General features: G+C 45.5%; 1 protein-coding gene and 1 long non-coding RNA gene across 2 annotated transcripts; one reads left to right on the forward strand and one right to left on the reverse strand.

Annotated features, from left to right (window-relative positions):
- Positions 1-522: 522 nt before the first annotated feature.
- On the reverse strand, positions 523-5730 carry LOC115523188. The gene is made up of 4 exons (XR_003971664.1): positions 5664-5730; positions 3505-3683; positions 1631-2632; positions 523-1287 (listed from the first exon to the last, which is right to left on the reverse strand). It is a non-coding gene; the product is annotated as an uncharacterized LOC115523188 (long non-coding RNA).
- On the forward strand, positions 5625-9276 carry RPL14 (ribosomal protein L14). Its single transcript, XM_030328924.1, has 6 exons — positions 5625-5875; positions 6390-6491; positions 6926-7020; positions 8267-8366; positions 8461-8514; positions 8946-9276. The coding sequence occupies exons 1-6, from the start codon at positions 5873-5875 to the stop codon at positions 9222-9224; spliced, it is 633 nt and encodes a 210-aa protein (XP_030184784.1). The 5' UTR covers positions 5625-5872; the 3' UTR covers positions 9225-9276.
- Positions 9277-12358: the final 3082 nt, after the last annotated feature.

The following is a 12358-nucleotide window of genomic DNA, read 5'->3' on the forward strand; positions in this document are numbered from 1 at the left end:
TCAGAGAGCCCGCTTCAGATCCTCTATCCCCCCCCTTCTCTCTGACCCTTCCTCGCTCACAATCCAAAAAAAAAAAAAAAATTAGCTCTGAGTGAGGAAGTAAAACCTGCATGGCTCTTCCTTCGGGCAGAAAAAACAGATACAAATAAAGACAGCTAGGGGTGCCTGGATGGCTCAGTTGGTTAAGTGTCCGACTGTTGATCCCAGCTCAGTTCTCGATCTCAGGCCTGCGAGTTTAAGCCCCATGCTGGACTTCACACTGGGCACGGAGACTACTTTAAAAAAAAAAAAAAAAAAAAGACAGCTATAAAGTTAAAAAGAAACAATATTTCTGCAACCAATGCTACATCTATAAAGTGTCATAATAACCTTGTTTTTAATGTTTATTTTTGAGAGAGAGACAGAGACAGAGCTTGAGCAGGGGAGAGGCAGAGAGAGGAGACACAGAATCCAAAGCAGTCTCCAGGCTCCCAGCTGTCAGCAAAGAGCCCCATGAGGGGCTCCAACACCAGAACAGTGAGATCACAACCTGAGGCAAAGTCGGATGCTTAACCAACTGAGCCAGCTGAGAGCCCCAATAACCTTCTTTGACTGATTGCTGCTTTCTTACTTACGGAGAAACTTTGTTCTCTAAAATCAAAGACTCTCAGAAACTTCGGTGTTTGAAGTTTTATCAGTAAGAATGAAATAGCTTCAATTTGCCATCCAGGTGCAAAGCCGCAGAAAAGGGGTTTCTGGACAACACTCTCAAAGAAACAGGACCTTGGGTCCATTTTGCTGTCTAGGACTGATATTGTTCCCTTTACACAGTCCTGCTTTGCTTTGAGTCTATCAAAACAGTGTTCCATTGCCATTCATCTAAACTTCACATCTCCCTCCAGTCCTGTAACTTTATTTGGTTAAATGCCCCATGATGTTTGTGGTGTGCAGTCTCCCTCATTACAATGAATCAACATACCTGATTTTGTAGGACTACAGGTTTATTCCCGGTGGGTTTTGGTTGATTGGGCTGAGATACTGTCTTGCTCAGCTTCGGGGCTCCTAACATGAAAATTTTGATAACAGTTGTAACGTGCGCTTTTTTTTTTTTTTTTTACTCCTAAATATATTATGCCAGGCAGGCATACACATGACTACCGTGCCGGTTTGGTCGTAACTGGGATCGGTTCACATCTCGGAAAGGTTACCCGGTTCTGGGTAGCTTTTGGTTCACATCTTGAACAGGCTTAGATTTCTCTTTGGGGACATCGACAAACTTGGCTAAACTGACGCTTCCATCCCCCGTGACTGAAAGAAACAAACGAGACACACCTACTCAGCTGAAGCTGACAAGCACTCTGGGGAGCAGCTGGTTACAGGTGGACAGCTGGCCGTGCCGACACCCGCAGGGACTCTAAGGGGAAGTCGGCTTGCTGCTGCCGTCCCCCGCGTCTCCCAGCCGAAGCTGGGACCAAGCGCTACTCCCATGCTCGGTGCTCCCCTGCAGGCACCCGAAGGGCGCCTGCCCTGCCCCTCACATTGACCTCTTCCCACAAGCAAGCGCAAGGCGCAGCTTGAAGCGGACATAGCTTCCCACACATCCCACGCGAAACACCAGCTAAGTGTGCCCGCGGACTGCCACGTGGGTTACCGGTGCGGGTTGCGGTGCGCCCTTCCTCTCGGTGATTGGACGGTCAGGACGGCGTACGGCGGGGGCGTGGCCCCGCAGGGAGGAGCCAAAGGAACTACTGAGCGCATCCCTGGCGTGGTCCAGGAGTTGCCCTTCCTCCCGGTGATTGGACGAACCTGTTAGGTGTCCCGGAAGGGGCGTGGCCAGCCACCCCGCCCGTGTGTTTGATTTGGTAATTTGGTTTCTGAAAATCTCCTTCCTCCTCCTAGGACGCTCGTGACCCGGCGAGGTACACAAAATTTGCTTGGAGAGTTGCCTACGCATTCTAATGGAGCTTCGAAGAAATCTGAAAACCGCCTTGGGGTTGCTTGGGAAGGGATCTTGACGTTACAGGTGGGTGAGAGAGACCCTGGTCCTTGTCTCACAGAGTAGAAGAATCTCCCGGACAGCAGAGAGTTGAGCAAAGCGATAGAATTTATTGAGCGAAAGTACCAAGCTCTTGAGAGGGAGAGGGGTCCCAGCTGGGTTGCCGCCAAGGACTTTTGTCTCTGACTTTTTATTGGGACCTTATCAGGAACTGGATAAAAGCCTGTGAAACTCTATTCATGGCACCTAGCATGGGCATCTCTGGAATCGTTTATCTCCCCCCCCCCCCCAAAACCCGTCCGCAGTTATAGCCTCCCACTCGCATCTGCAGCCAGGGGCTGGGGGCACGGTGGACGCAAGGAGTAGGACGGCCGCTGCAATCTACCTCTGGAGGGTACCTTATGTATCCCTGCCTACTGTTAACCCTTTCCCTACTCATTGAGATGCTTCTTTAAGGACGTGCTGTCGTTCTTAAGGGAGAGTGGGGATCCTATTCCAGGAAGAGGGGGCACAGCTGCATGAATGGCCGCCAGACTTGTAGCTACAACGGGAATTGGGGTGACGGACGCAGAATTGCCAGAGGGAAGAAGCTAGGAAGGGGTTGGGGTGAGATTGTGGGAGGCCGTGAATGCCAGGCTAGGGAGTTTGGACTTCATCCTGCAGAATAGGGGATAAAAAGAAACATTGGAAGCACTTTAAACAGGAGTGACATAATCCGATAATGAAATTAGGGAAATAATTCAGTAATTGTAGAGAAAACTAAAGTGTTTGTCCAGGCGTGTTTCAGTGCACCCGTTGGGGAGCTTGTTTTTAAATGCAGGTTCTTACCCCTCCTTGCTAGGCCCGCAAATCAGATTCTCTAGGTGTAGAGCCAGGGAACATACATTTGGGGAAAATAAACGCACAAGTCATAAGATTTGAGTTTTCACAAGCTGAACACACTGGTGTAACCAACACCCAGATGAAGAAACATCACCCACAGCTCAGAAGCCTCTCTTCCCCACCCCATCCCCAGTCACTACTGCCCGCACCAAGGGTAAACATGATCATTACTTCCGACAACAATAGATTGCCTGTTTACTATTTTGAATTTTACATAAATCATATACCATACGCTCTTTGTATCCATCTTATTTCACTTGGTGTCATATGTAAATTCATCCATATTGTTCTTGTAGTTGCTGTCCATTGCTAGCAACTTTGATCCATTCTCTTATTTATGACCTTTCAATAGTTTCCAGTTTGGGGCTACTAACAAAAAATGTGCTATGAACTTTCTTACTCATGCCTTTTGCTTTGTAAATTATAAAGCAAATTACCAAGGCCTAAAGACTAATTCATTCACTACCCATTTATTGAGCCTACTGTACAAAGAAAAAAATGGCCAAAGTCCTGCTCTCATGGAACTCATCGCACCTGGTGCAAAACTACAACCTACACGGACAGAAAAATAAGTCAACAATTGCAATTGTGATAATGGTTCTGAGGAAAACATAAAATTGAGCTAGAAAAAGAGGAAGGGCACTCACCTGTCTTTTTATGTGATAGGTTAAGTCTCTCAGAAGAACTATTTAGAAAGAAATACAGGAGATGAGTTGGCACTGCCATGCAATGAGTGGGAACAGAGGGAAGAGCATCCCTGGCAGGGGGTCACTGTGTGCAAAACTCACAGACCAGGAGAGAACTTGGCCTGTTAAGACCAGCGCAGCTGAAACACAATGAAGATGGGAAAGGAGGGTTGGCACAGGTGTGTTTGAATATAGGCGCATATGATGCGGGACCTCGTAGGCTAGAGTAAGGAGTTTAGGTTTTATTTTAAATACTATAGAAAGCCAAGCCACTGAAGTGTTTTAACAACGAAGTGATATAATCTTAATTTTTTTTTTTTTTTTTAAAGATCCCTCTGACTGATGAGCAGAGAATAGATTAAGGGAGGCAATGGAGAAAGCAGGTCACTTAGGAGGCTGGTAGAGCAGTCCTGGAAGATATTGGCATAGAGTTTAGAGGAAAGGACTGAAAGATATTTGGGAATCGCCAGTACAATGATCACCTTAATCCAGCAATGAAAGGTAACACTGCATATTTAGACAAAGAGATAGCTTATGCATGTATTCTGACATTCTGCATCAAGTGGCACAGCATTTCTGCCAAAAATGCATAATCGGAATCTGACTCCAAGCCCATATTGAGAGACCTTCTCCAAAACAACTAGCCTGTATTTTAAAGATTTTTTTTTAAATGTATTTATTTTGAGGGGGTTGGGGGAGGATGGGTTAAATGGATGATGGGCATTAAGAAGGGCACTTTAAGGAAGGATGAGCACTGGGTGTCATGTAAGAGATGAATCACTGGGTTCTACTCCTGAAGCCAAGACTACACTGTATGTTAACTAACTTAAATGTAAATAAAAATAAAATAATAAAGTGTATTTATTTTGAGAGAGTGAGAGAGAGCATATGAGAGTTGGGGAGGAGCAGAGAGAGGAGAGAGAAAATTCCAAGCAGACTCCATACTGTCAGCACAGAGCCTGATGTGGGGCTCCAACTTGAGAACTGTGAGATCATGACCTGGACCAAAACCAAGAGTTGGATGCTTAACTGACTGACTGACTGAGCCACCCAGGTGCCCCTGAAGACCTTTTTTTAAAATGTTGATGTATTTGCTGGGGGGGGGGGGGGGGGGCGCTGCGAGTGCTCGAGAGAGGGTGGTGAGGGGCAGAGAGAGAGAGAGAGAGAGAGAGAGAGAGAGAAGAGAATCCCAAGCAGGCTCTGCGGTGGAAGTGCACAGCCTGAAGCTGGGTTTGATCCCACCAACATGAGATCATGACCTGAGCCGAAATCAGAGTCTGAAGTTCGACTGACTGAGTCACCCAGGCACCCCTGGCCTGTAAATTAAAACGTATTATGAAAGACAGGCTTAGAACTATTACAGATTTTAAAACACTAAACGTGACAGCTTCCAACTTGTGATCCTCCATTAGATCATGAGCCAGGAAAAAAAAATTTATTTGCTCTAAAGGACATAAGTGGGACGACTGGTAACACTTTAATAAGGACTGCAGAATAAACGATAGACTTAATATTCTTTTCCTAAGTTTGATTATTGCACTGATTATGTAAGATAATGTCTTCGTTTTTTAGGAAATAGTACATCATGTCTAATAGGTACATCATGTCTAACATCCTCTCAAATGGGTTTAGAAGTAAATGACAGAACAGTAAAGCAAACATATAATGTTAACATTTGGGGAACGTAAGTGAAGCTGTTTGGGGAATTATTTGTACTGTTTTGCAACTTTCCTGTTAAGCCTGAATTACTTTAAAATAAAAGGTTAAGGGACACCTGGCTGGCTCAGTCAGTAAAGCATGTGCCTCTTGATCTCAGGATTGTGAATCTAAGCTCCACCATGGAGCCTACTTAAAGAAAAAACAAATAAAACAAAAGGTAACAGAATTGCTGGGATCACTTAGAGGAAAACAAAACAAAACAAAACGAGTACTAAGCCATGGGTAACAACATTTAGACAAAAATCCGGGGTAGTCAGGAGAAACGGAAGAAAAATGGAAGAACGTTAAAAGAAGTCAAATGGAATGAGGACACAATTATAATGAAAGTCACAGCTTCTGTGCTCTTCTTCATTCTCAAGTCCTACTTGATGACCGTCCCGCCACTAACCAGGCTGCCTCACCATACACCACTGCTCCGGTCAGCCAAAATGCAACAAGGCTCGAACCAGCTCCGCCATGTCTTCCCAGTGAGCATGCGTGCGCGTATGCACGTACGACCCTAACCAATCAGTGCTCGCGTCGGCGGCTCGTTAATCGCAGGGGCGGGGCGGCCTTCTACACATCCGCCCGGTCGGGCGGCCCTTCTTCCTTCTCGCTGAACGCCGCCGACATGGTGAGTATTGCTGTTGCGGCCTCCGGGTGTGGCGGCCATGCCGCTCCACCTCCGCCTCGGAGGGGGAAGGAAGGCGTGGGACGATGTCCAGCGGGACTTAGGTAGCCTGGGGTGAGGGTCCCGAGGCGGGTGGGGCACGGAGTTTCGGAGCTTCCGAGGCGCCCGGTCGAAGAGCGCGTGGAAGGCCTTGCAGGCCCGGCACGCCTGGGCCTCGCGTGCGCGCGGTAGCCGCCAGAGCTGGAAAGCTGGAGCGGCCCGGGGTCTGCCGGGGCCCAGCCGGCCTAGGGCTGTGCAGACCCCATGTGCTTGGAGCTCCAGCCCGCGGGAGCCGGACTTTGGCGCCGCCGCCTCTGCGTGTTTTGTCCATTCATCAGGTCGTCTTATGGCACTTGGGCGTGTTCCCCAAACGTTCTTTTTTGCTGTACTTCTATTGCTTTGGATTGCAAAGCCTTATAAACTGACGAGTATTTTCAATTTCAGTAAGTCTTTCCATCTCCCTCCCCCTCGATTTTAGGTGTTCAGGCGTTTCGTGGAGGTTGGCCGGGTGGCCTACGTCTCCTTTGGGCCTCATGCCGGGAAGCTGGTAGCGATTGTAGATGTTATTGATCAAAACAGGGTAAGTGTAAGGAAAAGCAGCACAACTTCACATGCCAGTGACTGATCTGCAGTATGATGGCAATGGTAATTTTCCCAATGGCCCTCTTGAGCTAGGAATGGGACAGGTTGTAGCTTTAATTTACCATTGAGAAACACGCAGTGCCAAGTGGGGGTTTCATGCACAGGCTTGAATTGGCCAGATGTTCTTGGGTTTGAGTATTACTCTGCCACTTAAACTGGCCAGACCTTTTGACTGACTGTGGGCTGAAACAGTTGGTGAGGTTTAGAGGAGTTCCTATGCGTAAAGTGAGTGTAGAACAAAGCCAGGCACACGGAAAGGCCTTGTATGCTTTTGGTATTTGAGAACCATGAACTAAGTGACCAAAGTTTGCGAATCCTTGTTTGGGGTACTACTATGTTTTGCACTGAGATTTTTGATCTTCTGTGTTCTAGGCTTTGGTTGATGGACCTTGCACTCAGGTAAGGAGGCAGGCGATGCCTTTCAAATGCATGCAGCTCACTGACTTCATCCTCAAGTTTCCTCACAGGTAACTATATGCCAGTCAACACCACTCTCCCAACTTTGTTTATACTAGTAAAAGTTTGCTTCATCTAATTCAGAAAACATTTTGCCATTTTGTTTTCTTGAGAATGTAGCATACAGTGTTGAAGAGAAAGAACAGTTTAGAAGAGGGGTTTTCAGTATAGAAAAGAATGGCCGTTGTTTCCTTTCTTATTTTTTTTCCACCCTGCTAGTTCTCTGGCTTTGTCTTTATCCAGGTTTGCCATGTTTTTCTTGCTTCCTTTCAGGATTTACACGACAAATACCACCCTGGGGAATTCTGGTCTCCCAGACATTGTAGTCACCTTTAGCTTAAAAAGCAAAAACTAATTTTTGTCTCTTCCAGTACTAGCTGTCATTAGTTCAGCTTTTAGTATGTGTCAATTATTAAGTATTTAACCTACATCATTTCTTTTTGACAGCCACTAAAGCGATTCTGTTTCCAGCTACTTATAGGAAATAGAAGATATCAATAGTGATTTTTTTTTTCTTGACGTGATATAGATTATGGAAGTTAAAACACTGTGACGTGTTACTCTAAAGTTATTTCGACTGCAGTGACGGTTGATTGCATGGAACGTGTGCTGTCACGTGTACTGCTGGTTTATTAAGCATGCAGGGTTTTGATACTTCAAGTATTTGAACAAAACTTCAAAATTATTATAATTAGATTTTTTTGTTGTTTGGCCGTCTATCTTTAAGCATTATTGTACAGAATAAACATTAGGCCTAAGGATTAGCTTTATCTCATTCTTTATGAAAAGGAAATTGCTTTCTATACATCCACTGCACCAGAGTGATGGTATATACAAGATCAGAGGTAGTTTTATATCCAGAAAGATTGGTTTGCTTTTTTTATTACTATTATTATAAAAATTGTATGTTTGAGGGGTGCCTGGCTGGCTCAGTAGAGCATGGGACCTCTTGATTTGGGAGTTGTGAGCCCAAGCCCCATGTTGAACTAGAGCTTACTTTCAAAATAAATAGGACATCCTGGTTTAGTGGACAACATTCAAGTGAGTAAAAGACCTAGTGTGCCAAGTGGTATGTGGTCTTTGGAGACAACTACAGCTGGAAGTGTGATGAATGAGTGGGAAGGGTGCTTTTGGCTTGTTTTGCTTATGCTGTTTAACTTAACAGGGTATAAATTGTGCTTTCAGAAGGCTCAGAGCTGTCTTTGGGTCTGTGTGGCTTCAAAGTTGATTCCTTATTCTGGTCTTGGCTCTTTCTAGTGCTCGCCAGAAATATGTTCGACAAGCCTGGCAGAAGGCAGATATCAATACGAAATGGGCAGCCACAAGATGGGCCAAGAAGATTGAAGCCAGAGAAAGGGTAATGACTTAGGGTGACTTGAATTGTGACCTTTTCTTTTATGGAGGAGTGGTAGGTGGTATGAGCGATCATATATTTACTTCCTTTTTCACAGAAAGCCAAGATGACAGATTTTGATCGTTACAAAGTCATGAAGGCAAAGAAAATGGTAAGTTTTAAAATTGTTCTAAGATTTTTATATTCTAATTTTTTTTTTAACATTTATTTATTATTATTGAGAGACAGAGCATGAGCATGGGAGGGGCAGAGAGAGGGGGAGACACAATCCAAAGCAGACTCCAGGCTCTGAGCTGTCAGCACAGAGCCCAGTGCGGAGCTCAGACTCCCAAACCGGGAGATCATGACCTGAGCCGAAGTCGGATGCTTAACCGACTGGGCCACTCAGGCGCCCAAGATTTTTATATTCAAACCCTAAAGTCGGTAATTCAGATTGCCCAAGCTTGGTAGACCAAAGTTGAATTCATAGGGGTCTTAGACATAAGGCTTATTTTCTGTGCGTATACATTCTATACATACAGGATGGAAAAAATAGGTTTTTGTGTGCGTATGTGGTAAATAATTTATGTTGGAATTTTTCAGAGGAACAGAATAATCAAGCTTGAAGTTAGGAAGCTACAGAAAGCAGCTCTCCTGAAAGCTTCTCCCAAAAAAGCACCTGCTGCTAAGGGTGCTGCTGCAGCAGCTGCTGCAAAAGTTCCAGCAAAAAAGATGGCCGCTGCGGGCAAGAAGGCTCCAGCCCAGAAGGTTCCTGCCCCAAAAGCTGCAGGCCAGAAGGCAGCACCTCCAAAGGCTCAGAAGGGTCAGAAAGCTCCAGCCCAGAAAGCACCTGCTCCGAAGGCATCGGGCAAGAAAGCATAAAAGCATAAGAGGCTATTATAAATCCGTAATAAAGGTTCTTTTTGACACGCTGGCAAGTGTACTTGATCTATGACATAAAGTCTGTTGCCAGGGTCAGGATTATGGCGCAGATTGATAGGATTGTTAATGTTACCATTTAAGGGGTGACGGTTAAAGTTTCTCTGGTTCCCTATCATTTTCTAACCAAAAGCTGGCTTTGGAGCCTCGCTGGGATTAATGAGGACAAAACTCTTCTTTGTTTGGTGATATTAATAGGCAAATGGTGCAGAGTAGATAAGGGAAGTACAGGCAGTTTAGGGTTACCTGTCCTTTCCTGAGGGGTGGGGAGTTATCTAGGTAAGTGGGGATCTTCAGCTGGAACCTGAAAGAAAGCTGGTATAAGGAGAAGGGTGGCAGGAAAGTCAAGAATGCGGTGGACTGGCTAAAGACCCCAGAACAAAATGGCAGGTTAGCGTTTGATCCATGAGGAGTGCCACAGGCCATTGAGTGTTTTCCAGTGGAGTGATCCCTCAGATTTAGGTCACGTTGGACTGAATCTTAAGGGAACGTTTACTGGGAAGGTCAAAGGTGTGGTACAGATGTGGCAGTATTCCTCACCTTGACTGGTACAAACCAAGTAGCTGTAGTGCCATAGGAGGCCTTCATGGATTGGGCTGGAAGGAAAGTAAGAGCCAAATTGCTAAGGTTTTCTGGTTTGTACTTGGCTCATTGCCTGTGGAAGAAAAAGCTGGAGCAAGGTTATTCACAGGATGGGTACTACACAGACTTAACCGGATAGTCTGGTAGATAAAGGATGCTGACAACCTGCATTCAGATCCTGGCTCTGTCACTTAAGTGCTTTGTGGTTCAGGCATGTTGCTTATCCTCAAGCCCAGTTTCCTCCTATGCGGTGTGCTTCATGGAGTAGGGAAGTAAATGGTGATTGGACAGCCCAGTGACTGGTTCATAGGAGCGGTGGTAGTTATGACACCTCTCTTAAGGACAGATTTGGGGTTCGTGGGTATGTAAGCAGTCACTCAAGATGCCCTCGGGAAGGAGACAAATACAGAAAGATTGGGAAGGAATGATCAGAGGTGGGAAACCAGGAGGGGGATGTGGAAACCACAGAACATTGGGATTGTCAACGTGAGAGGGAGAGGGCAGTGAGTGAAGAAATGTTACATAGAGCTTGGAGGTTTTGATTTTGTAGTTGGAGTGATGGACACGTTTGGATGCTTCTGGAAAAGCAGCTAGTTGGAAAGGAATCTGTTTTTGAGAAAAGACAGAATGGAGCCTAAAGGAGGAGGGATTAAGAAGTTATACATCCTTTGAAGAGGAAAAAGAAAGTGGATTTAGGAGCTAAATTTGTAGTTTTGCTGTCAGGAAATCAAGGGTGTCTCTGATCTCTGAATTTCTCTGGAGTTTGAAAGCAAGGTGACATGCGCAGAAAGGGATGAGGGAATGTAGATTTGCAGAGAATGCAGGTTTGAAATTGTCCATGGAGGAGAGGGGAGAGTGCTTCTGTCAGATAGACCTTGATTTGGATGGCCCTTCACCTCCAATCCATGAGGTGCTCAGAGGATGAGTTTAAGGCTGAGAGGTTGAGAACGCTTCAGGGTGGAGGCAGTTTTGAGCTGCACCTAGAAAAGGGTGCGATAGGGAACAGCAGAACTTGGAAATTCAGTCTAGGGAAACTGCAGGGAAGTGACTGAGGTATAAAGGCACTTGAAAAGGGGTAGGAAAGTACAATGGGGAGCGGGGTGGGGGGGGAGGTGTGCAAATAATAAAGATTTTTTAGCTAGGTTGTAATCCTTGGGGAAATCCATCTGGCAGCCTAGTCCAGACTCCAGAGGAAGAGAGCGAGAGGGAGAGCAGGATGGAAGGGGAGATCAGGAAGTTACTAAAATACACAGGTACATAATAGTCCACTCTGATGATAGAGAATTGCACACTTGTCCAGTTACCTTATCAGGGAGGATGGCATTCGGAGAGAATATTGATTTCAGAGTCCGATCCAAGTTTAAATCCTGTCATGCAGCCCTAGCCTGTTCTTGTACTTCCCGTGAGCCTCATCTGAAAAACAGGGACCCTGATAACCTGCTTTATACAACACCGTGGCAAGGATCAAATGAGACAGATGTAACCCGGTCCTCTAGGTAAAGTAAGGCAGTTGGATAGTTGGCTTTTCAGAGAGGCTCTGCCCCCTACAGCCTCCAGTTTCTAGGCAGTTAGCATCTCCCAACTGTGACAACCCACAGGAATTTGTCTTGAGTTCTATTTTCTCTAATTCACGTTTCTTTACCTCTCAGCTCTTGGATGAAATTCTGTGTATCTTTTAGTGCCCAAGTTATTAAGGTTACCTGTAGGTCCGCCAGCTAGCTGAATTTTGTGTGTGTGTGTGTGTCCAGAATAAACCATGAATACATTACATCATTAATACATTTACATTAGAATTGAAAGGGCCCTTTGATTATCTCCACTAACAACTATGGTATCTTGCAAAGGAACCACTGTGTATGTCCTTGCAGACATTTTCCATGCATTTATAATCTACATGATACAGTTTTCTTGTTTCAAACACGGATCTTACACTGCTTATTCTGCAAGGTTTTTCCCTTCATATGTCTGGAGATCTTATCTACTCAGCCCCTATTAATCTACCTAGTTATCTTCTGCATAATAGTTCCTGGTGTGAATGTTCGTGTGACCTATTGAAGTTCATTGCGGAGGTTTATTTGATCTCTATTGATAGACCTTAAGAATGGTGCCAATTTTTTTCTGTTATAAATAGTACTTCCGTGACTATCTTTGTACGCACGTCCTTCTGTACATGTCATTGTTTATTTGGGGCACATTACCAGTCAGTGCGCTTGCGGAGTTGAAGAATGCAAGTGTTTTTTATTTAAAAAAAATTTTTTTTAACGTTTATTTATTTTTGAGACAGAGAGAGACAGAGCATGAACAGGGGAGGAGGAGAGAGAGAGGGAGACACAGAATCGGAAACAGGCTCCAGGCTCTGAGCCATCAGCCCAGAGCCCGACGCGGGGCTCGAACCCACGGACCGCGAGATCGTGACCTGAGCCGAAGTCGGACGCTTAACCGACTGCGCCACCCAGGCGCCCCATGCAAGTGTTTTTTAATCACTCTTCTGGAGG

This window comes from Lynx canadensis, chromosome C2 (genome assembly GCF_007474595.2).
Source record: "Lynx canadensis isolate LIC74 chromosome C2, mLynCan4.pri.v2, whole genome shotgun sequence".
Taxonomy (NCBI): Eukaryota; Metazoa; Chordata; class Mammalia; order Carnivora; family Felidae; genus Lynx; species Lynx canadensis.

Excerpts from the sequence above, each read along its gene's own strand:
- RPL14 (XM_030328924.1), top strand. Across the intron at positions 8,367-8,460 it reads AGATTGAAGCCAGAGAAAGG|AAAGCCAAGATGACAGATTT; the intron begins GTAATGACTTAG and ends CCTTTTTCACAG. Across the intron at positions 8,515-8,945 it reads TCATGAAGGCAAAGAAAATG|AGGAACAGAATAATCAAGCT; the intron begins GTAAGTTTTAAA and ends GGAATTTTTCAG.